This window comes from Pangasianodon hypophthalmus, chromosome 5 (genome assembly GCF_027358585.1).
Source record: "Pangasianodon hypophthalmus isolate fPanHyp1 chromosome 5, fPanHyp1.pri, whole genome shotgun sequence".
In the NCBI taxonomy this organism is placed as follows: Eukaryota; Metazoa; Chordata; class Actinopteri; order Siluriformes; family Pangasiidae; genus Pangasianodon; species Pangasianodon hypophthalmus.
In genome coordinates, this window is record NC_069714.1 from 25,779,412 (window position 1) to 25,802,926 (window position 23,515).

The window sequence follows — 23,515 nt, forward strand, 5'->3', positions numbered from 1 at the left end:
AAAACTTTTTGGTCTCCTCTAAAGATAACGTGGCCATGGAGTGCTCTGGGAGAAGTGTTTTTAACACCGAATTTCAATTTCATTACATCTACTGACTTCAAAAATGTTTAGTTAGTACTCAATTAAAGTATTTAGCATTATTTTTTTTGTGGCCTCTGCAGGGCTCTGCTAGTCGCTTTTACATTAATATTTAATATTTATCTTAATATTAAATGCAGATGTTATACTGTATAGCCATTCAAAAAGTTTTGTCTTTGACCCGTATCAAGTAGTGAAAAATATGAAGCAGAAGGACAGCACACGGGTCGAGTGCATATGACCCAATGTTTATTTAATGTTATGGAAGATACATGGTCATTTCCAAAAAAATCAAAACATATAAAATTGGTAAAAGGGAAATGGGGAAGGGAGGGGAGGGCAACTTATAAACATTCAATAAATATGTACGAATGTTTATCATAACCACACAGAAAGTTACAATGGAGTCTCGGAATGCTGCAAGGCATCACGAAAGTTAGTTAAAAAATTATAATATGCTTTATACAAACACCACCATAGGCTTCTTTTAGAACACGTAGTTACCCACATTTCTGCTTAATCAAATGAGATGCTATGTGTCATATCATTATTTTGGCAAATGTGTCAAAAGAACATGAAACTGTGTGATAATAAAAAGATTTTAGAGAAGGAATGCGCGCATTAACCCACACAGATTAGAGCTAGGACGACACCGAAATAAGAATCACCGTGTTTCTTTTCATAGTGTTTTAGAGCGTTTTAGCATAACGTGGTGTTTTATTAGTTCACCCCAGCCCACCCACACAACACACACAACCAAATACTTGTGTTTCTTTTTTTTTTTTTTTTCTTTTTTAAATCATTGCAAATTCCCTTTCCACATCCCACTCTAAAAAAAAAAAAAACAAAAAAAACAAATTAAAACAAGAAAAACATCAAAAATTATATTTAGTGTTACTAGTCTTTGACAAACAAAACTTGTAGTTTCTTCTACCTGGTCAATAACGGCTTTTTTTTTTTTTTTTTTTTTTTTTTAAGTTTTAAGTTTTAAAGAATATTTGATCCCATACGAAGTGTTGCGCCAGTAAGACTGAGAATGGATAGAGAGCAGTTGTGTGTGTGTGTGTGTGTGTGTGTGTATGTGTGTGTGTGTGTGTGTGTGTGTGTATGTATATGTGTGTGTGGAATGTGACTGGTCAGCTCTCACGCAGAAGCGGACACCGACTGCTTGTAGACGGCGTGGTAGGCGTTCCGGAGCAGCACATAAGGAAAACATGACTCTAACAGGTCCATGGTGAGGAACGGAGACTCCTGAACAATCTAGAAAGAACACATACACACACATACATACACACACACACACACACACACACACACACACACACACAAATCCATGTGAGAACAGATTTCAGTGCTTGGTGGTGGGCTTGTCAGTCTGCCATGGTGCTCTGTGTGTGTGCGTGTGTGTGTGTGTGTGTGTGTGTGTGTGAGACAGCTCTGGCACTGGGTGGAGGACACACACGAACACCTCCTCAGTCTAATCAAGACGCTCGTCACTTTCCATTACCCACCAGAGCCCAGCTGCCTGTAGATTACACTTCAAAGAGCTGCTAATCCTTCAGACAAATCCCACACAAGCTCCTCTCTGATCACAAGACGACAGATACGGACTGCATGACTGCAGATGGCTGATCAAACATAAATCCCATAAAGCTGTGTGTTTTTTTTTTTTTTTTTTTTTTTTAAATAACACTACAAACAGCTGTGAAATTTCATCTCCTATTTCAACAGATGATGTAAAGTTTGTGTGAAGGCTCAATGTGCTAGTGTTGCAACAAGCTCAAGCTGGTGAGGTGATTAAAATAATGATTTAAAAAAAGAAAAGTAACGGAGCAGTAGGCCAGATGACAGAAAGGTGGTGGTGCTGGGGGATCTCACCATGTCGAGGAGAAGATAAACAGACTCGCGATTCCTGGTGGTCGTCTTGTCCGTCTCCTGACCAATCTTCAGCAAACTGGAGGAGGCGAGCTGAGCAGCACAGAGAAAAGCACAGATAATTATATAGATAATTAGAGATGCTCTTTTAATAAAAAAAATAATAAAAAAAAAAAAAAACATGGACACCTTCACGAAAGTGTGTCTTTTGTTTACTCTGTTAGAGCACGTAAAGCAACATAAAACACTAATTGTGCTTTTACAGTTACTGGCCTGAGTAGCTATTATTTCTGTTCTACTATAGTGAACTTTAAACATTCACGCAGCATTTTGGACTGAAATTGCAGCACAGTAACAACAGAACATTATAGTGAGTAGCTTAACAACAAGCTAGCCAGGGGACAATAGCGAGTCGCTTAGCAACAAGATAGCAGGCTAATATTAGTGATAACTCTAATGTTGCTCATGATGACCTTCTTTAACTGATTTAAATTCAATACTGTTATAAACTCGTTTAAAAGTAATTTATACTGTTCACGTATCAGCCATTTTGATTTGACATCACTCTGTAAACGAGGAAGGAACTGGTCATTGAGAAGACTTGTCCAAATTAACGAGTTAAATTTTGCATGTTGAGAAAGCGTTTTCTGTGTTTTTTCCCAGTTGGAGGCAGGGAATTACAAATTACAACTTCACCTCGAACATGGCATTAGATTTATGGAAAAAGAGTGCAGTGAGGGGAAAAAAAAAATTGGAGAAAAAGAAAAAAGAAGTACTGTTATATTTATAGAAAAAGAAGGGAAGAAAGAGACAGAGTGAGGGACCAGGAGTGTGTGTGTGTGTGTGTGTGTGTGTGAGAGAGAGAGAGAGAGAGAGAGGGGCCAATGGTTTAGAGCTTCTTAGTTTCCCTCTTCTGTCAAACACACGTCGTTTGACTCAAGAACGATCGAACGCCTGTCAGACTGATTCGAGTTTGTGCCAGTTCAGCTCCAAGGCTAAGAACAGCTGCAACAAATAACTGAAACCAGTTTAGATCTCGCTGATGTAAAGGAACTTGTAGAAGTTGATGAAAGTATAGAAGTGGGGAACTCACAGCCAGGAACTCCTTCAGGCGGTCCTCAATGCTGCCCTTATGGATGGTGAAGAGAGCAGCAGCAATCTGGTTAATCGCCTTCGCCAGGCAGTGGATGTTGTTGCAGTGCCCTAAAATACATTAACAGAGTCAAAAGATGGGCTGAATTCATGTTTATACAAAAGTAGTTCTCTACGGGTCTTGAAATGGACCTCACACACACTATTATGGTACACTGGTTCACTACCAGGAACCGTCTTTATGTCATCACTTGTCAAAAATATTCAGCTGATAATGTACTGCTTAATAATAACTATTTAAAACTATTCTTTCCATCATGAATACCTTCGATTGCAGGGCTGTACTGAGACATGACGTTGCTCGCCAAGGTCGGCAGGGAGACGGCTACAAACACCATCAACAGGCAGGCGATCTTGTACTCCTCCTCGGGGCTGATGTTTTCTGTTATCACAGAAAAAGGAGGGATGACTAAACCAATCCTTCACAACACCTTTATTTTGGCTCAGAAAATGACAAAGCACAAACCACTAGGAGAAAACGTTCTCTCTCAGCAGGCCTTGAGTTGGAGGTGCCAAGAAAAACGCTGCTAATGTCCAACAATTAACTTGTATTTGTATTAGAACAATCCTCTAGGAGCAAGTTGGTGATGTGGAGTTTGGCTTTAATGCTCTGTTTTGACAGTAAACAGTGGAGATCTGTCTTATAACAATGAGACTCAAACAGGCCAAGCCAAAAATATTCTTCTACATACTCAGAGAACTGACGTTTATATTATTATTATTATTATTATTATTATTATTGTTATTATTGTTAGAGGGATCTACAGAGTGAAACAAAGTTGTCTGTTGAAGAGTTCTACAGTAGTTTGTTTCTCTATGGAGTTTTACGGCATTAGACGCAGTTTAATCGGGCTCGATGTATTTCCATTTCCTTTAACGTTCCATACATTTCCATGGAAATGTGTTCGACTCTACAGAACTCTAGACCACTGAATGTAATTCTACAGAATAACAGGGAATTCTACGTCATTACACGGAAATCTGTGAAGCTTTATGGAGTTGAATGAAATGTTCTGTATTACTAGCTGAAATTCTAAGCAACTTCACTTTCTATTTATGGATGAAATTAAGTTTTTTCTTTAAATGTTCCAGTTGTTTCTATGCAGATATGGTGCTTTCCTTTTGATCGACAGACGTCTGTAGTGTTCGCTGAAATCCTGTGAATGCTAATACAAGAAGAAATGCTGCTTTTATTACTGCTTACCAGACTTCTGGGAGGACAGAGCCACAACAAGAGCAGGATCAATCTCACAGGGCAAACCTGCTGCTGAGGACAGCTCATACACATTCATGGCCACCTGAGAACAAGACACAGAATGTCACCTCTGCTGTAACAGACTCTGACAGCGTGTGTGTTTGCTGGCAAGTAGCAGATTGTTACCTTCATGTCTGTTTCACGGGGAATGTGATCCTTAAAATCCTCCACAGAGCTGACCAAGAAAGGAATGTGGCAGGAGAGAACCTTCAGAGGACAGAGACAGATATCAGAATATCTCTATCTCTAAAGGAAAAAAAATTGTGATTTGGGTTTGGTGTCAAAATAACATCAGATGAATGAACATTATTGCTGCTTTATCAGCCTCTAGCAAAAAAACAAAACAAAACAAACAAACAAACAAAAAAAGCTGGTTGCAAGTCAGCTATAGGTGCTAGTCGCTGACATGAGCATTTAGTCCGTTTTTTAAAATTAAATAACAAGGTCAGTAATTGCAAAACTGTAGCTGGGAGTGTAAATAAACCTAATGAGTAAATTATGAAGTAAATTGTATAAACTTCATGTCCAAGTGCTCTGTTGTGAACAGCAGCAGAGATACTGCTTGTACAGTGAAGTAGCTGATAAACAAGACAATGTTTCATGTTCTGAATTTAAACCATGCATGGAAGGCTAGCACAACTTTATCGGTTTGGCATCATGGACAAGGGAAGCTAAGCTTAATCAGAGAAAGATGTTTTGTTGTTCGGCTGCGAAGTCAGACAGCAGGCTAGTAGGGTTCCTATAGGATAAAAATATGCTAACAGGAAACGCGTACTACGAGATATTATTTTTGTTGATCTTAAAGCTGCATACATCACATTTTCTGACATTTAAATCCAACTTGACAGCTATCGCAGTTGACTGAATCTGTCAGCAAACCAATAGTATCAACGGCCTCGAGCCTAGTACACATAACTGCATTACTTTTATTTAGAATATATTTTAATGTTGCAATAAAACCCAGAAGATGACTCCAGTTATAATGTCACCCTCTCGCTGTGGCCTATGTCCTGTGACAAGGATTAGGGTGTGGAGTCACACTTACATCTCGGAGAGCCTCCTGTGCCAGCGAGCGGAAGGACAGAATGACTCCAATGATGGTCATCCTCTTGAGCACACTGTCCACAGCTAAAGGAAGCAAAAGAAATCTGACATTAACACTCATTAGCACTCTCTTTCAAAATAAATTTCTGAGTGACTCCTTCAGGTCCAAGGAATTGGAAATGCACAGTTCCTGGTACATTTTGAAGCTACAATGACTTTTACAAAGCCATGCATTTGTAGAGGAAGCTGTTTGCATTGGCCCATGGAGCACACATTTACAAGTTGTCACCTAGTTCAAAGTTTTATCCCCACTGATCTATGTTTACGACGGTAAACGAGGTGTTAAAGCGCCAATGCTATGATGGCACGCCAAGTTAACTATTAGCGCCTTGCCTCCCACACACCCCAGACACTCACATGTGAGTCTCTTGAAGAGTGCTGCCATGTGATCAGGTTTGTCAAAGCTGGTCCTCATCTGGGTCAGAACCTCCACGTTCTCCACCACCAGTTTCTGTAGAACAAAAACACGGGAATGGCACAATGAGGCAAACCAAAGTCTCTCCTGTCCGGCCATCTCCCTGGATTAAAGGAACCTGAACCCTTCTACAGATGAGGTAAGCCCCTGATTGTGGTAATTCTAATTATACAATTGATCTGCATATTTATATACATATATATATATATAGTGTGTGTGTGTGTGTGTATATATACATACATACATATATTTACATACACATTTTTATGCCCTGATTGCATGTTTTAAATAAAACAGAAGAAATAATAAATATGATCAAGTGTCCAGCTCGCATATCTCTGAATTGTTTACACTATCACCCATGAACAGAGTGCTGGTGTTCAAATATGTTTCACATTAAGCGAACACAGCGTGGTGTAAAGAGTGAGACTATGAACAAAAAGAGAAAGAAAAAAAAAAATTAAAAAAAAATCAGATAGGCAAAACTATCCTTTCCAACTATAAATTATTTTCAGGTGGAGAAAAAGGCTTGCATGTTAGAAAAGCATAAATCTTTCACACATTTCCACTGTCCAGAGGGAGAATATATGATTATGATATTGGGTTGGGTTTCAAATTCCTTCAGCATTTTAACATTCAAACAACAATTAAAAAAAATATACTAAACCAGAGCAGTCTGTTTCTGCACCCATAAGAAGTAACCATTCATATACAATATACTGCATGTTATTATTTAAAACAGGGTTACTTTATTAATGTAATTAATGAGTAGCAGGATTATAGTGTAAAGAGGGTGTTTAGTGTTCATCTTTTTTTTTTTTTTTTTTTTTTTTTTTTTTTTTTTTAAATAAACAGTTCTCATGTGTTACTCAAGGAGCTAGAGAGGGGGAGAAACATAGCACCAAACAGATTTACAGGTACACCAGTTCTTCTGGCTCTGGGAATCACATCATTAAGGAATAACAAGGAGAGCTTTTAATTGCTCCCAGGCAGATGGAGAATGCTCTCAGCAGCTGGAGAAGCCAACAGAGAGAAGCAGACCAAATAGTGCTGGGTTTCTCCAGATCTTTCTGGACAATTAAAACTTGGAGACAGCTCACCATCATCTTCGATATCTTCAGTACCTGGGGACATAACACCTGTAGTACTTGGACAAGTTCAGTCAAGACCTGTGACCATGACTGTTACTATCAAAGAGCACACGATCATGAGCTTTATATCACCTGGAGATACATCATCATTTTCTTCAATATCTGGGGACATCTCACTTCTAAACCTCAGAAAACGTGACCATGAAATGTAAGACCTGAAAACACCAAAATATGACCTGGGGGCACCACATCAACATCACTGTAGTCAATGTCCTTGATTTTTTCATACCTGAGAACACCGGACCATTACCTTTAAAATCTGAGGACACATGGCCATGACCTTCAATTTCCTGAGAACACCGGACCATTACCTTTAAAATCTGAGGACGCATGGCCATGACCTTTAATTTCCTGGGGACACCCGACCATTGCCTTTAAAATCTTAGGACGCATGGCCATGACCTTTACTTCCCTGGGGACACCCGACCATTGCCTTTAAAATCTTAGGACGCATGGCCATGACCTTTACTTCCCTGGGGACACCTGACCATTGCCTTTAAAATCTTAGGACGCGTGGCCATGACCTTTACTTCCCTGGGGACACCTGACCATTGCCTTTAAAATCTGAGGACGCATGGCCATGACTTTTACTTTCCTGGGGACACCTGACCATTGCCTTTAAAATCTGAGGACGCATGGCCATGACTTTTACTTTCCTGGGGACACCTGACCGCTGTCTTTAAAATCTTAGGACACATGACCATGACCTTCAATGTCCTGGGGACACCTGACCATTGCCTTTAAAATCTCAGGAAACATGACCATGACCTTTACTTTCCTAGGGACACCCGACCATTGCCTTTAAAATTTTAGGACTCATGACCATGACCTTTAATATATTCGGAACACCCAACACATTATCAGTTGAAGACACTTGGCCATAACCTCCTGGGGACATGAGGTCATTACCTTTAATACTTGAGGACACCAAACCTTGGCCTAGAATATCTTTTAATTCTCAGAGACACCTAAACATAACCTGTGGACCCTTCAACATGACCTAATAATTTTACCTGAGAACACCTTGACCTGACCTGTAATACTTAGACACTTTGAACACCTATGACATGTTTGATAACCTCTATGTCTGATAACTTTTAAGAGCGTTAATACCTGACAACACCTAAACATGACCTAGGGACACCCCTGTGAGACACATTAATAACCAAGACACTTCTAAAATCTCCATCAGCTTCACCACTGATGATCTCCTCACCTTGAGCTCAGCCACCTGGGAGGAGATGTGCCACATCAGGCTCTCACTGAGGAACTTCATTCCATATGGACCCAGAAGCTCCGAAAGTGACCGCATTTCTTAATCACAGACAGAAGACATACATTTCAGATCATCACCAAAAGCAAAACACCAAAATGACACATCTCCTGACACTTGATTCATGAAATACTTTACACAAAAATACTTTTAAAAAAATTCCTTAAGATTATTGGTAACATTAGCAGCGTTGGGTGAACCATTTTGGAGAGGTTACCAGAAATGTCGGAATACTCCTCGGCATTGAAGGTGAGCTCGTTCTCAGTCGGGAGATTGACGAATGCTTTCATGGCAGGGAAGTAAGCTATGTGGCCGTTGCTCACCTGCCGAAGCAAAGTCTCCAGATACCTGCGAGAAGAGTCAGCACACCTTCAACATGGCACACAGTCTTTATTGATGTTACAGAATCTTAGTTATGTTATCAGAATGTTATCTTATCAGAATCTTAATTGTAAAACAATTTGTATACATTTATAGACTCAAATGATTGTAATTACAGAAGAAATATCTTTTCATCGGCCAGCTGTATGGCTAGATGGGGACTTATTCCCCGTCCCAACTCCTCTTTTCACTCACAGATGAAAAGAAGTAAGGGCCACTGCCATTAAACCTTGCTTGCCCATGTTTTTATTCTTGTTGCTTCAGTGTTATCACAATTTCAGCATGAACAATATCAGTCCCAAAACTGAGCCTTGAAGCAACGTGTATGAAGTAGTTAGGAACACACTTCTTAAGGATCTAGGTAGCAGTTAAGATTAGACTACAAACAAATGCTTAGATTTGGAGTGTTTTATCCAGACAGGCATATTTATGGTGTACAAGTGTACGTTCTTCTCACCAGTTAGTGTAGAGGCTGGTGATGGTTGGCTCTCCATGGCTGTCAAGGTGTTGTGTCTGCTGCAACAGCACGTTGTTAAACACTCTGGTTATGTCAATCTGGACATAGTTCTCGATGGACTGCAGCACTGTCATGTAGGCTCTCACACTGGTCAGAAGCTCAGACGGCTTCGCAATCTCCTGCGTGGCCTGGTTATACATGGTCATTCCAACTATGGACCTGAAAGAATCAAGACGATGATATTATTTGAGTAATAATAAAAGATCAGTAGCATGTACTGTGCACAAAATGGCACACAAAGTCACATATATGTATGTAAACAGTTAATTTGGCAAAGTTATATTCCTCAAAACTAGATCATACCATTCATCAGTAATATAAGCCAAAAATGTTTGCCTTTCACAAACAGCTAAAAATAGATTTTATGTATTCATATTCTGTACATTTTAACTATCTACTCACTGCTAGTTATTAGAGTAACAATCTTATTTACTAAGTAAGCTTACTAGCATAATTAACTGAGCTAATAATCTTTCCAGTGGATTATCTCATGTCTTTCTTCAGCTCTGCTGGAAGGCAGTGTTGGACCTTCTTTAAGACACATTCATTTGCTCAAACAGCTGTCTCCAGTTTAAACATATGTACAGGTCATTACCCTAATTACCAGATTATTAGTTTGAATGTGCATTAGGTAAGATCTGTGAATAAAGGTCTCTAATGATTAAATGGGTGGAGTTGAATAAGATTCAAATTTTTTTTTTTTACTCATTCAGCCCGCTCCCATTTTTTACTCATGGAGCCCGCCCCAGCGTTACCATTAGCAAGGACTGTCATGACATCACTTTCAAGTGCACTCGGACATTCAACTGCTGGAAAGCCGAGTTACAACTCTATAAACAGGCAACTTCTCCTCATATTGATTTATGAGGATGTGAAGGGGCGCTGGGGGCGTGTCTATAAAACAACTGACAAGTGGCCAATCCAAATACATACATACATTCCAGACTGGGAGACAGGTTTTCCCAGTTTCGTAATACACTTGCTCTGAGACAGTGTCTTAAACTATTATTTTTTATTTCGACATAATTTTCAACATTACTTGTACTAGTGAGAAATTAAAAATACGGACTATTACACCTTTATTTAACCGAACTAATGTTGTACGTATTGTTACAGTTCAATGTTACTTCTTTATATGAGAACACTCATTTATAAGCCCATTGGCATGGAAATAACTAGCAATCAGTGCATAATTAGTGAGTATATAAACTATTCAATACTGATAAACTAGTTAACAGTCTGTCAGTGCTTCACTGGTAAATAAATAATCAACATATCAATTAGGGGTAATCAATGACACGGTATATAACCCTTAAAGCCACTGTTTAATATTGGTTTTGCTAACATTTGAAACATGCAAATACTTGCACATTTGTTAAACAATGGCTGTAATATAAATTGTTCTTCCTACGTAGGTAGATAATTTGGTGCCATTGCACGCCACTGTGAGGTTATCACCATGATGGTGTTAAAACTGAGAAACTCGGGTCCAGCACTGGAAATCTGGGAAAGGAGCTTGCAGTAAAACGTTTTACCCAACATGACCTACAGGAAGGCGAGGAGAGGACGTAGTAGAGAGCAGTGCTAATAGAACCTCGTCGATGAGAAGTACAAGCATTTAGAAGGGTTCACAGACATGGCCAGCCTAAACGCGTCAGAGTTTCTGAACCCCGCAGTGGAAAATACCTGTTATTCCTCAGCGCGTGTTTATGTGCTTGGACAAGGCTCGGATTTGGAGCCACGTCAAAAGTCAACTCTAACCCAAACTCCTGTCAGCTGCGCCAATAAATCACAGGTGGAACAATAAAGCCCAAAAGGGCCCTTTACGCTCATTTTCCAATTCGCGGTTTAATTAAACAGCGAGCTGATTTTTGTCTGAAATAAAACGTAGTAAAACCTCCCTGTGAGGAAAAGAAACAGACAGAAACAGTATTAACAGTGAGGACAGGATAACGTGAGTAGTGGGATAGATGAGAGAACTCAGCGTGGGCTAGCAGGCTGTCGAAGCATGCAAGTTTATATGAGCTGGACTTGGATGTGTACTTGTAAATCATCAAAGAAAAACCTCTTTCAAGTAGGATCACCGATGTCAGGATGGAAAAAGAGGGGTCGGATATATTGTATATGACTAAATCAGCAAGACCATATTATTTTAATGCAACATACATGCAATTGTTGATTTTACCATGATAAAATACCATTGTAAACAAAGGGAAAAGCCTATATTTAACTGCTATGAGTGACCTTTTGAGGTATGAGAGGTGCTCGCACACAGAGGGACATGATTCATCGAGCCTCAGTGTTTCGACAGAGCTGCATGCTTTACTTAATGTCACAGATAAGGCTGAGACTGGAGTCAGACCGGAGGAGATTCTTACGTCATTCTTAGTTTATTCTTAATTCCTATTTTAGATGTGTGATACATCAGTTAACCATGCATCTGTGTGGTCTCTACATTCTGTCATGATCTCAAAACGCCAACAGCATTTTCGATGTAAAAAAACGCACTATTTTACTTGTGAATTTTTATCTGTTTTCCATAAAAGGTCACAATCAAATACACTATATGGCCAAAAGATTGTGGACACCTGATCATCACACCCATATGTGCTTGTTAAACACCCCATTCCAGATTCAGTTCCCCCTTTGCTGTTATAATAACTGTCACTCTTCTACGAAGGCTTTCCACTAAATTTTGGAGCGTGGCCGTGTGGATTTGTGTTCATTCAGCCGCAAGAGCGTTAGTGAGGTCAGGCACAGATGCTGGGTGAGGAGGCCTGGGGTGCAGACAGTGTTCTAGTTCATCTGTTCTTCCACTCTAACCTCGGCAAACCATATCTTCATAGCCTAACTTTGTGCATAGGGGCACTCTTAGTTCCAGTGAAGGGAAATTGTAATGCTACAGCATATAAAGACATTCTATACAATCTAATGCTTCCACCTTTGTGGGGAAGACCCACATATGGGTGTAATGGTCGGCTGTCCATAAACTTTTGGGTATGCTGAGGGTGTGCAGGTAATGAGACTCAAGTCTTTAACATACACTGTCATTCATATCATATACTGTTCTGAATGTCCAGCCACTCTCTCTTTCAGCTTAACAACAAAATGTTAAATACTGTGGTTAAGACAATTTATGGAAAAGTCATAAATAAGAAATGAAGAACAGTTTAGGTAGTTGATATTTTTATCACATTCTTCCTGTCACTAACACGTTCCCTTTACGTTATGCAGAGCTCTTTTTTTCCTGTTGCACTGCCTTATTTGCTTTGGCAATGCTGTAAAGAAAACAGTCATGCCACTAAGGCAAGCCAAGTTTAAGCTAAAACTGATTATTAAGAGGAGGGAAAAGACAGACTCACTTGGTGAAGCGGATCTCCAGGTGGGAGGTCAGATACTCGCGTGGGGTGAAGGTGTGCTCCCAGACCACCATGTTGGGTACGTAGTTGATGGAGAAGCAAAGCTCTGACAGTGCTGTGTGCAGCTTATCCAAGCTAGGAACATGAAAAAAAACCCTTGCCGTCAGACATCAGCTAGCATTAAAAACTCATTTTCTTCAGATTAAAGAGACAGAATGAAGCTTTGGCCCTGAAGACAGCATGGCTAATGTTGTTTTTGAGCTCATTATTTATTAATGCCTCAGTGGAAGTGGGATATTTGAGTCAGGGATCAAGGTCTATCCTCTTTCTATTGGGTGGAGGGTTTCAGGGAGGCCTGATTATGTAGCAGAGACCACCAGCAGGCTGGATTAAGATGAACTGGTATTGGCACACAAGGAGAAAGATTTTGAAGTGTGTAGTGCCGAGTTTTTGAGTTAGCTACGCTTGTGTGCGCTGATTTTAACAGTTGTCATGCAAGCTAAATTGATGTTGAATTGACTGATATACCAGTGATGACGTGTGTGTGCGTGTGCATGTGTCATTGAGACTTGGGTGCTGCTTACTTGGTAACGAGCAATCTGTTCTTCCTCATGCTCTCCACTCCAGGCTTCTCTCGCTCTGGCTCTCCTTTCTTCCCCGTCTGCTTCTTGGACTTCTTGTTCACGGCCTGACTGATGGTTTTGGCGCAGTGTTTTGGCAGTAGCTGCATGGTTGTGGGGGAAACAGGAAAAAGGGCCCCTTCACTTTTTATACCAATGAGCAAGCAAAGAGACAAGAGCACCATACTCTGGAAGAGTTACGAGTCCTTGTCCTGTTTGCTTATATTATTACAAAAACACAGACAAGGAGAGATCTCTGAGCATTATCTTAAGAGGAGGGGAGGGGTTGATATATGCGCCTGGCTGAGGAGAGAACATCTGGGGAAGTTTTGCTTTCCTAAAGCTCCACAATTTTTTGAAGAAAAAAGTGAGGTTGCCAAAGGGCAAATTTGTTCCACATAAGGCTGCAGAAACCTTTATAAGTCAGCACATTTCTCATCTGGTAACATGCCACTTAAATAAGAAGACAATTAGGCATGAAGGACGACCTAGGAGTTTGAGTCCATTAAAGGAGACGTTCAGCCAAAAATGAAATAAACAAAATGTCTCCCTTACCCCAAATGTAGCTGATCGGCCAGGACATTTTTGGTGTCTAAAGTTTGCTTAAAGTTGCTAATGTAGCTTTGTAACAAATAAAGAAGCTTATAGCCACTAAATTTGCAAAATGCTTTTTGGGTTAATAACATGGTCTGATTAAAGGTTAAAAGGTAGGAGTTATAGTATTTGCGGCCAAATTAAAAGTTTAAAGGACAGACTGGTCAGATGTTAGATGGTGTTTGGGTGGAGGTTAGAGGTTTAGGGCCAGGGTCATAAGGGTCATTGTGTTTATGGGGCAGTTAATCGTTAAGGATAAGGATCATCATGTTTATGGGGTGTAAGGGTCATGGTGATTATAGTGTTAATAATTAAGGATAAGGTTCATGGTGTTTAGAGTGTTAATGGTTAAGGATAAGGGTCATGGTGTTTAGAGTGTTAATGGTTAAGGATAAGGGTCATGGTGTTTAGAGTGTTAATGGTTAAGGATAAGGGTCATGGTGTTTAGAGTGTTAATGGTTAAGGATAAGGGTCATGGTGTTTAGAGTGTTAATGGTTAAGGATAAGGGTCATGGTGTTTATGGAGCAATACTGGTTAAGGAAGGGTTATGGTGATTATGGGGAGGTTAATGATTAAGGATACAAGTTTAGGCGAGGTCAGAGGATAAGGATCAGGTTCATGTTATTTAGAGTTTAAAGGTTATGGACAAAGGCCCTGGGGTTTATGGGGTGGTTCAGGGTCAGGGTTCAGGGTCAGGGTTCAGGGTCAGGGTTCAGGGTCATGGTGTTGTAGGTTAGAAGTTAAGAATAAGGGGATTGTATTAAAGGGAAAATTTAAGGATGAGCAAGGGTGATGGTGTTTAGCGGGAGGGTAAAGATTAAGGATCAAGTCATGGTGTTTAAGGAGAGATTGGGGATGATACGTCATGGTGTTTAAGGGCCAGGGGTTGGAGGTTAAGCATCAGGGTGATGGTGTTTAGGGAGAGGTTAAATGTTAAGCATCAGGATGATGGTGTTTAGAGAGAGGTTAGATGTTAAGAATTAGGATGATGGTGTTTAGGGGGAGGTTAAATGTTAAGCATCAGGATGATGGTGTTTAGAGAGAGGTTAGATGTTAAGAATTAGGATGATGGTGTTTAGGGGGAGGTTAAATGTTAAGCATCAGGGTGATGGTGTTTAGGGAGAGGTTAGATGTTAAGGGTTTGGGTGATGGTGTTTGGGGGAGGTTAAAGATTAAGGATCAGGTCATGGTGTTTAAGGAGAGATTGGGGGTGATACGTCATGGTGTTTAAGGGCCAGGGGTTGGAGGTTAAGCATCAGGGTGATGGTGTTTAGGGAGAGGTTAGATGTTAAGAATTAGGACGATGGTGTTTAGGAGGAGGTTAAATGTTAGGCATCAGGGTGATGGTGTTTAGGGAGAGGTTAAATGTTAAGCATCAGGACTATGGTGTTTAGGGAGAGGTTAAATGTTAGGCATCAGGGTGATGGTGTTCAGGGAGAGGTTAAATGTTAAGCATCAGGATGATGGTGTTTAGGGAGAGGTTAAATGTTAAGCATCAGGATGATGGTGTTTAGGGAGAGGTTAAATGTTAAGCATCAGGATGATGATGTTTAGGGAGAGGTTAAAGATTAAGGATCAGGGTGATGGTGTTTAGGGAGAGGTTAGATGTTAAGCATCAGGGTGATGGAGTTTAGGGAGAGGTTAGATGTTAAGAATTAGGACGATGGTGTTTAGGAGGAGGTTAAATGTTAAGCATCAGGGTGATGGTGTTTAGGGAGAGGTTAAATGTTAGGCATCAGGGTGATGGTGTTTAGGGAGAGGTTAGATGTTAAGCATCAGGGTGATGGAGTTTAGGGAGAGGTTAAATGTTAAGCATCAGGATGATGATGTTTAGGGAGAGGTTAAAGATTAAGGATCAGGGTGATGGTGTTTAGGGAGAGGTTAAATGTTAAGCATCAGGATGATGGTGTTTAGGGAGAGGTTAAATGTTAAGCATCAGGATGATGGTGTTTAGAGAGAGGTTAAAGATTAAGGATCAGGGTGATGGTGTTTAGAGAGAGGTTAAAGATTAAGGATCAGGGTGATGGTGTTTAGGGAGAGGTTAGATGTTAAGCATCAGGATGATGGTGTTTAGAGAGAGGTTAAAGATTAAGGATCAGGGTGATGGTGTTTAGGGAGAGGTTAGATGTTAAGAATCAGGACTATGGTGTTTAGGAAGAGTGGTGATGGGTGATGGTGTTTAGAGAGAGGTTAAAAGGCAGGGTGATACTGACCTGGTCACTCAGGGTGCACTGCTCTGTGCAGATGTCGGTGATGAGGTTGCGAGCCTGTTTGGCCATCTCATCCAGAAACATGTTACACAGAGACAGACTGCGGTCGCCAATATGGTGTCTCTGCATGAGGGAAAAACAGAGAACAAAAGTGTTCAGCTTTTCAGACTTCACTCACAGTTCTCTGTCCATGTCCTTCTAAACCCTCTTATCCATGTTCATACACCTCGCCCCCCGTCTTTCTCTCTAGCTTGCAAAGTCTAGTGGGAATTCAGTAGCTTGTCTCCCCATAGCACAAGAACACACTCTAAATCTCTAAATTAATAATTTATAAAACAGAAATGAACGAGTGAAATTTCTGCCTTCATCCTCCACTTGCTGCTTATGAAATTGCATCAGGTCAGACACCCAACGTGGACTTGTGACACTGATGCTGTTCAATTGGCTGTTCAAAGCAACGGCCACTCTGACCTTCGTAAAGAAGACCTTTGTTTTATATTTAAAAAAAAAAAAAAAAAGGTTCCTGTGTAAGGATGGAAATATTTCTGGAAACTTCTAATGCCTTTCCAACATAAACAAAGGCTGCAGCTGTCCAAAGCTGTGAAGTGGCCATAGGAAGAGGCACATTTCAGAGCTGCTGAGAGAGGGAGTTTCATGTTTGAACAAGGGAAACCCAAGCCACCTAACCCACCATAAATCTCTTTTATTCTTCGAAGAGCTCTGGGACAGTTCGGCCTGCCTGGTCCTGCCGTGGTAATCACATGGCCTGTGCGAGTGCGCATTTACACGCTCATTTAAGCCTGTTTTCGGAGGAAAAACACACGCCTGTTTACCAGATCAGATCGGGGGATGGAGGTAGACTGGCCAATGCCGAGTGCAGCCAGTGGAACAGGAAGCTGTTGAGCTTGGTGTGTTGAGGGACATTTAACCCACGGGAGCACTGGTAGCTCCGCCAGTGTACGCTTCAATTAGCGACAGAATAAATCAAGCATTTTAGCATGCATTTTCCACACAACCTTTCTACATACTCATAAAAGGTCAGACAGACAGACAGAAGGAGAGTACGAAGAAAAGCGAGAATAAGAGTACTAGTTAATATCGGAGACGAACAAAAGTGAAAAAGAAGGCAGGGAAAAGATGGATGATAGGAAAAAGATTAAATGGCAAATAAGAATGATAAGGACAGCAAGAGAAAAGAAGGAAAAAGAAAGAGAGGAAGAGAATCTTTGGCATGAATTCTGCTAAGTACCATGAGTATTTTAGCCCAAAACCCAGTTGGCTCTGGCTGTGGATGGATCTTTCAACAAGTTAACCGCAAACGTACATCAAAATCAGTGTTATGTGATGGCTGTCTCTGGATCTGAACCCTGCTGAAAATCTATGGAACTGAATTGCGCAGTCCACACGCATCTACAGAATATACAACGCGACTGTTGAAACTAGTTTACTCGACAAAGACTATACACATGGACCATGCAGCCAGTATCTTTCAAAATCAAAAGGTCCCTCTGAATTCTAAATGCAACATCAGATAGAGACTGCAAATATTGAGCTCTCGAGTGGCGCAACAGAAGAGTGTTCACTCTATTTGCCGTGCTCTCCGAGTGGATGGATGGCATATTCTCTTTACTGTCAACCCTAGCTACACCATCAATTGTGGTCAATCGTGGGTGCTTGTAAGCTCAGGTATGCGGAAGACAGTAAATAGTGCTTTCTTCTGAGTGTGTTACTCTGCCCTGTGATGCAGCATGAGCATCGAAAGGAAAGGATGCAGGTGGCTGGCTTTTGTGTGTGTCTCAGAGGAAGCATGTTAGCCTCGAAGCATGATAGGGGAGAGCTGGCTGGCAGGAATTGGACAAGATGGATAAACATTTAAGGATAACCAAAACCACTTTGACGAGCCAGAAACACATAAAAATTTTTAAAATCAAAGACAGCTTGTAGCCCTGAATTGTAAATGGTGCTACTCCAGTCATCCTGAGCTCAGGCTGTTCCCAACACCTGGAGCTAAGATTTTACACCAATCCCTAAGAGTGGAAACAAACTGAACCTGAGCAATTTCAGAGGTGATTGCGTGAGCAGTAATCTGGGGAAAGTATTTAATAGCACTTTAAATACCAGGATTTGGACCTCTCTTACAGTGCACAGTGTCCTGCGCAAGAACCAAACTCGCTTCCAAACGATCATGTTACTTACACCCCGCCACGCTGTACTGCACCTCCCTGTGACTCTTACCTATGATATTTTCCCCAGATTGAGTACCTTTGGTGTTTTCTAGGCTCATGTTTGCACTGTTTGCTGGTTTGGAGCCTAGCCTATTCCTTTGATTGGGTTAGCACTGTGTCCAATATGCATCATGGAGAGTTTATAATAACTGTTGTTAGCATCAACCATCATTTTAGTGGCGTCAACTCACTTGCACATTGTCCATGAGGAAGTATGGTTTCTAGAATTTGCCAACTTAAGATCATAGGGGGGTATTCCTGCAAATGCCATGTGACTCAGCATATTGGAAAGGATGGAATATGATGTGCTAACAACAATAAGACTTGTTGTCAAAATGGTTGCTATTGCAATTGTGCTTGAAGTGTCCTATATGACTTAAAGTGTGTGGACACCTGACCATCACACTGAGCATGTGGTTCTTCCTCAAACTGTTGCCACAAAGTTGTACGCACACAATTGTAAAGGATGTCTTTGTATGCTGTAGCTTTCCAATTTCTCTTCACTGGAAGTAAAAAGCCCAAACCTGTTCCAGCATGACATGAAGACACGGTGTGTTAAGGTTGGAGTGGAAGAACTCGAGTGTCCTGCACAGAGCCCTGACCTCAACCCCACTGAACACCTTTGGGATGAACTGGAACACCGACTGCACCCCAGACCTCCTCACCAACATCAGTGTTTGACTTCACTAATGCTCTTGTAGCTAAATGAACATAAATCCCCACAGCCACGCTCCAAAACCTAGTGTAAAGCCTTTGCAGAGGAGTGGAGATTATAACGACAACAAAGGGGGAACTAAATCTGGAATGGGATGTTTAACGAGCACATATGAATCTGATGGTCAGGTGCCCACCAACGTTTGGCCATACAGTGTATAATGTAAAGGCCATAATACAGAAAAATTAGCTTTTTTTTGTGCCATCCAAATGCAAAACAAATGCTCACTGAGTATAAACTCCCACATCTCTTGAAACTGTACGGACATCCTTCTAGAGAGGTACATTTGTGACTTTTTGGAGGTTGGTTAGAACTAGGGGGAGTTTAGCTACAACGTCAGAATTTTAAGTCAGTAATATCATCATTGCTGGGAATTTTGAAAATGCTGATTACATGGACCAAATACAACTAGGGCCTTGAGGGTGTTTATAATCTCTTTCTAAATTTTCTGGAAAGTCTACAGATAAAAAAAAAAAAAAGAAAAAAAAATTCGGGTGTTGGTAACAACTGGGCAATCACCATATAGCTCAATTGGTAGACAGAAAGAGATGCACAGAGATAGAGAGAAAGACCGAAAAAAAATGTATGGTCCACACTGACCATATTCACTGAAGGAACATTTTGGAGACGTATAAAATGCCTCTTTACAGAGAACACAGCCTCCTTCACTCACCCACATACAGCAGTCTGAGCAAACAGCATTATCACGGCCATATTAAGTTAATTAGCTGTGCATGTGCTCGTGTGTTTATGGCAGACTGTTTTGCTTGTGTCTACCAATTAAGCAAATGAGTTCTGACTAAATAAAACACTAAGGTTTTAGTGTTTGAATAATTCACTATTGATTATTTTTGCCCTCCGGATGTAAATGTGCTCATTAAATCCAGTGAAAATAGATAATTAGGGGTTTTATGGCAGTCGCACAGTGAAAGGTCTGTTTAAGCCGCAGTGTCCGTGCAGGAGCCACACCGATGACCTCTATAAACAAGCTGGAGAATAAATCCTACTACAAGTTAATTGCGTATCGTACACAACATATCAGGAGACAGACATACGTACATCATTGTTACTGAGTGACAGGAATCCTGCTGTGGAGCTGATGTTAGATAAGATCAGCCAATCATTCAGCTTTTTTTTTTTTTTTTAGTCTTCTATTAGCAGTCTCTCAAGCAATTGTGTGAATATAGGCAAACATTGCCTTTATTCACACAACAAAATAACTACAATATTCCAACTGAGAAAATTAAAATGGTTATATCACGCGAAGTCTGCAATCGGCTGATGACGTTTTGTTAAAGCTTGTTGATCCCGGGACGCAAAATCAGGACGTACTCAGACACAGCACCAGTATTGTGTTATTTATTAATAGCTGTGTATAAAAATTGACCTCGAATCATCATTAAGGCCAGAGCCATCATTTATTTATAGCCAATCACTGCCTTACAGGGGGTGTGATTGTAATATTACAAGGTGGGGATTCAACCAGGGAATAGTGTCTGCATGTGTGTGTGTGGTAAACAAACCCATGGTGTGTAATTAGTTGGTCTTAACACCACCACACTGTGGGCCATGATCAACAAATCAAGCGTTCACTGTAAACATGCCAAGTGCTGGTTCCACAGACCAACAGAGCCAATGTGTGTCTAATCGAGAGATTTCAGGTCGTGTGTGTGTGTGTGCGCGTGTGTGTGGGTCAGTCACCTCTTCAGGACAGAGCTCATGGGTGCAGCTCATGAAGTGAGTGCAGAGCAGAGGGAAGCAGATGGAGTAACGTGACTGAGATGGCAACTCCAAACACTGCTGGAACATCTTCTCAAATGCCCGGCTGTAGAAACTGTAGAGCGGGGAAGAGGAACAAAGGGATTGAGTTAAAAAAGACAGATAGAGAGAAAGAAAGCAATGAGAGAGAGATGAGAGAAAAAGTAGAAAAGAGGAGAGAAAAGAAAATGGAGAAAGAGATGATACAATGCAATAAGAATAAAATGGAAGAGAGAGGGACAACAAAAAAGTAAGAGAGAAAGGAGACAGACAAAATGAGAGAGAAGAAAAGATAGCAGGGTAGAGAGAGAGGCAGAAAATTTGAGAGTACAGAAGACAGAGTAAGAAAGAGAAATGAAGGAAAGATAAGAAAACAGAATGGAAAAACAAGGAAACAGAGGGTGAAGAAAGAGAATGAAAATCAAAGCAAGAGACAGAAAAGATACAAAAAGAATGAGACAGAGAAAGAGTGACAGAAAATGTAAAAATAGAGATAAGGACATAAAGACATGAAGAGGAAGGAAAAGAAGGAAAGAAAGGGATAGAGTTGAGAACGTAAGGAAAGGGGAAAGAAAAGGCTAGGGGAAAGAAAAGGCTAGAGGAGAGAAAATGATTTAAAAACATCAAAGAGTAAAAATGAGGAAAGAAAATAACAAGAAAATAATAAGACATGAAAACAATTGTTTAAAAAAAAAGAAAACAAAAATGGGAAAAGGGTGAATGATGGAGAGGGGTGAAGAAAGAGCAAGGAGAAAGGAGACGGAGAAACAGAAAGAAAGAAAAAATTATTAAAAAATCAAAAGTAGAAAAGAAAGAGGGGAAAGCAAGAAAGATGAAGAGCAGCAACTGAAGACATGAAGAGGAAAAGGACAGCGAGAAAAGACAAGAAAAGTGAAAGAGAGAAGAAAGTAGGGAATGATGGAGAGACAGAAACAGAGGAGCTGAGGCAAAACAGGAAGTGAGCAAATGACAATGACAGTGGAGAAAGATAAGAGAGCAGAGTGGAGAAGAAAGGGAAGGATAAAAAAAGAGGAAGAAAGAGTACAAAGGAAAAAAGATGAGGGGAAAAGGTGATAGAGAGAACAAGAAGAAAAGAAAGATGGGAAAAAAGGAAAAATGTGAGAGAGTAAAAGATGTGGCAAAAGAGAGAACAGGGGTCAAAGACTGGACACACAGTTTGAGTTTCCTGTGCTTCTGTTAAAGTGATATCTAATCAGTCCAGACACACACACAGACCAAAACAACCAAACACAACGGCAAACACACTGTTGCCCCAGGCAACCGCCACTGAGATGTGGATGTTTACAGAGTCCCGTGTGGGACGTTAAAAAAAAGACACGCTTGGACTGTACCAGAAAATGGACAGGTCTGACGTCTCCACCAGCATCTCCACTAGAGAGTCCACCATCTTGGTGTGGAAGATGATGGTGTTCATCATTTTACCCAGCTCCCGGTGGTCCGCGATACCCAGAGACGCCTTGGATACGCTGGTGTAGGCCTGCAACATACACACACACACACACACACACACACACACACACACACACACACACACACACGGTCAAGGTCATTCCTTCATTCTGACAACCCAGCAAAACCACAAAAGCATTTTTAAAAAGAGACAGATGGAAAGCCGAGCTCGGTGAAGGAATGTGCGGTTTTCTGCGTGTGTAGCTCTGAGCAGGACTTCTGGGAAATATTCACACAAACACGATACTGCTGAATCACAGCACGGCCGACCGACCGACCGAACGACACACACTCGCATGGGATCAGGCGCATGAGAAACACACTGTGCTTCACCGCAGGGCCAGCACACACGCTGCTTTGAAGTGAGAAACATGAGCATCTCCTGGCTAACACTCCGCTGCTCAAAATTCTCAGGCTTGGAGTCTTTCTTTTTTCTTTTTTTCTTCATTAGGTTCCAGACCAGGATCAGTGAAACAGATTCAGAGACCACAAATGTGCTCAGTGACAGGGACTGTGGTGGATGCACACGTAATAAACAGATTTATATAAAAAAAAAAAAAAAAAAAAAAAAAAAAAAAAAAATAATTTTTGAAGTGCTATTTAACAAAGAAAAATGCGTAATCGTTGATGTGGTGAAGCTTTCTGTAAGGAGATGTTTATTTAACATTTATGGAAGGAGTCTCAGGTGATCAGAAGTGGCTTTTGCTTCTTAGTCAGAGCAGGGGGGAAAGGATAGTCTCTAAAACCAGAGGCTTATTATTATTATTTTTTTCTTTACAGACTGCTTCTGCTGGCTTAATCAACCGTAGCAGAAAACAGTACAGCAGCTCTGGAAACACAAGAGAAACAAAGTGAACTGAGTGAACTCGGTCAATTTTACATTCTCTTCACACACTTCGCTTTGCTAAGAAAGATAAATGTAAGGATGGCTTTGAACATTAGCAGGCAGCTGTCCTTAGGCTGCTTTCAAGAACTCAAGTGCTGCCCAAAAAGGCCTGGATGACTAAACAGCCTTGTTCCAAATCAAACACAGAGATTGTGATCAACTGAATTGGTCCAGGATAACCATGTGTGTGCTGGTGATTATCATGATATATTGGATAAATGATTATCAGCAGATGCCTACACACAACAGACCACACAATGCAGCTCCTATAAACACAAACCCCACAGCGATTTACAAGAGTCACCCAAACAGCTCTTCACAAAACCGCCGATACTTGACTCATTTCACATACACATGGGAAGGAAAAAAAAAGAAAAAGAAAAAGAAAAAAAAAGAAAATCACTCATCATGCAGGTAGCAGCTTAAACCAGATATCATGCATCTTCCTGGTTTAAAAAGTTACCTACACACACATC

At 40.7% G+C, this 23,515-nt stretch overlaps 1 protein-coding gene across 5 annotated transcripts in view; it reads right to left on the reverse strand.

Annotated features, from left to right (window-relative positions):
* Positions 1–305: 305 nt before the first annotated feature.
* Positions 306–23,515, reverse strand: part of nckap1 (NCK-associated protein 1) — a 63,126-nt gene continuing 39,916 nt past the window's right edge. For all 5 annotated transcript variants that reach the window (XM_034304349.2, XM_034304348.2, XM_034304351.2 and 2 more), the window contains 16 exons: positions 22,036–22,181; positions 20,627–20,759; positions 15,989–16,108; positions 13,145–13,284; positions 12,564–12,695; positions 9,142–9,360; positions 8,521–8,651; positions 8,247–8,344; positions 5,822–5,915; positions 5,406–5,488; positions 4,487–4,567; positions 4,310–4,403; positions 3,371–3,487; positions 3,047–3,156; positions 1,957–2,046; positions 306–1,338 (listed from right to left, as the gene is read on the reverse strand). In XM_034304349.2, the coding sequence (XP_034160240.1) occupies positions 1,222–1,338; positions 1,957–2,046; positions 3,047–3,156; positions 3,371–3,487; positions 4,310–4,403; positions 4,487–4,567; positions 5,406–5,488; positions 5,822–5,915; positions 8,247–8,344; positions 8,521–8,651; positions 9,142–9,360; positions 12,564–12,695; positions 13,145–13,284; positions 15,989–16,108; positions 20,627–20,759; positions 22,036–22,181 (1,905 nt within the window). In that variant the 3' untranslated portion in view covers positions 306–1,221. The remainder of the gene's footprint in view (positions 1,339–1,956; positions 2,047–3,046; positions 3,157–3,370; positions 3,488–4,309; positions 4,404–4,486; positions 4,568–5,405; positions 5,489–5,821; positions 5,916–8,246; positions 8,345–8,520; positions 8,652–9,141; positions 9,361–12,563; positions 12,696–13,144; positions 13,285–15,988; positions 16,109–20,626; positions 20,760–22,035; positions 22,182–23,515) is intronic.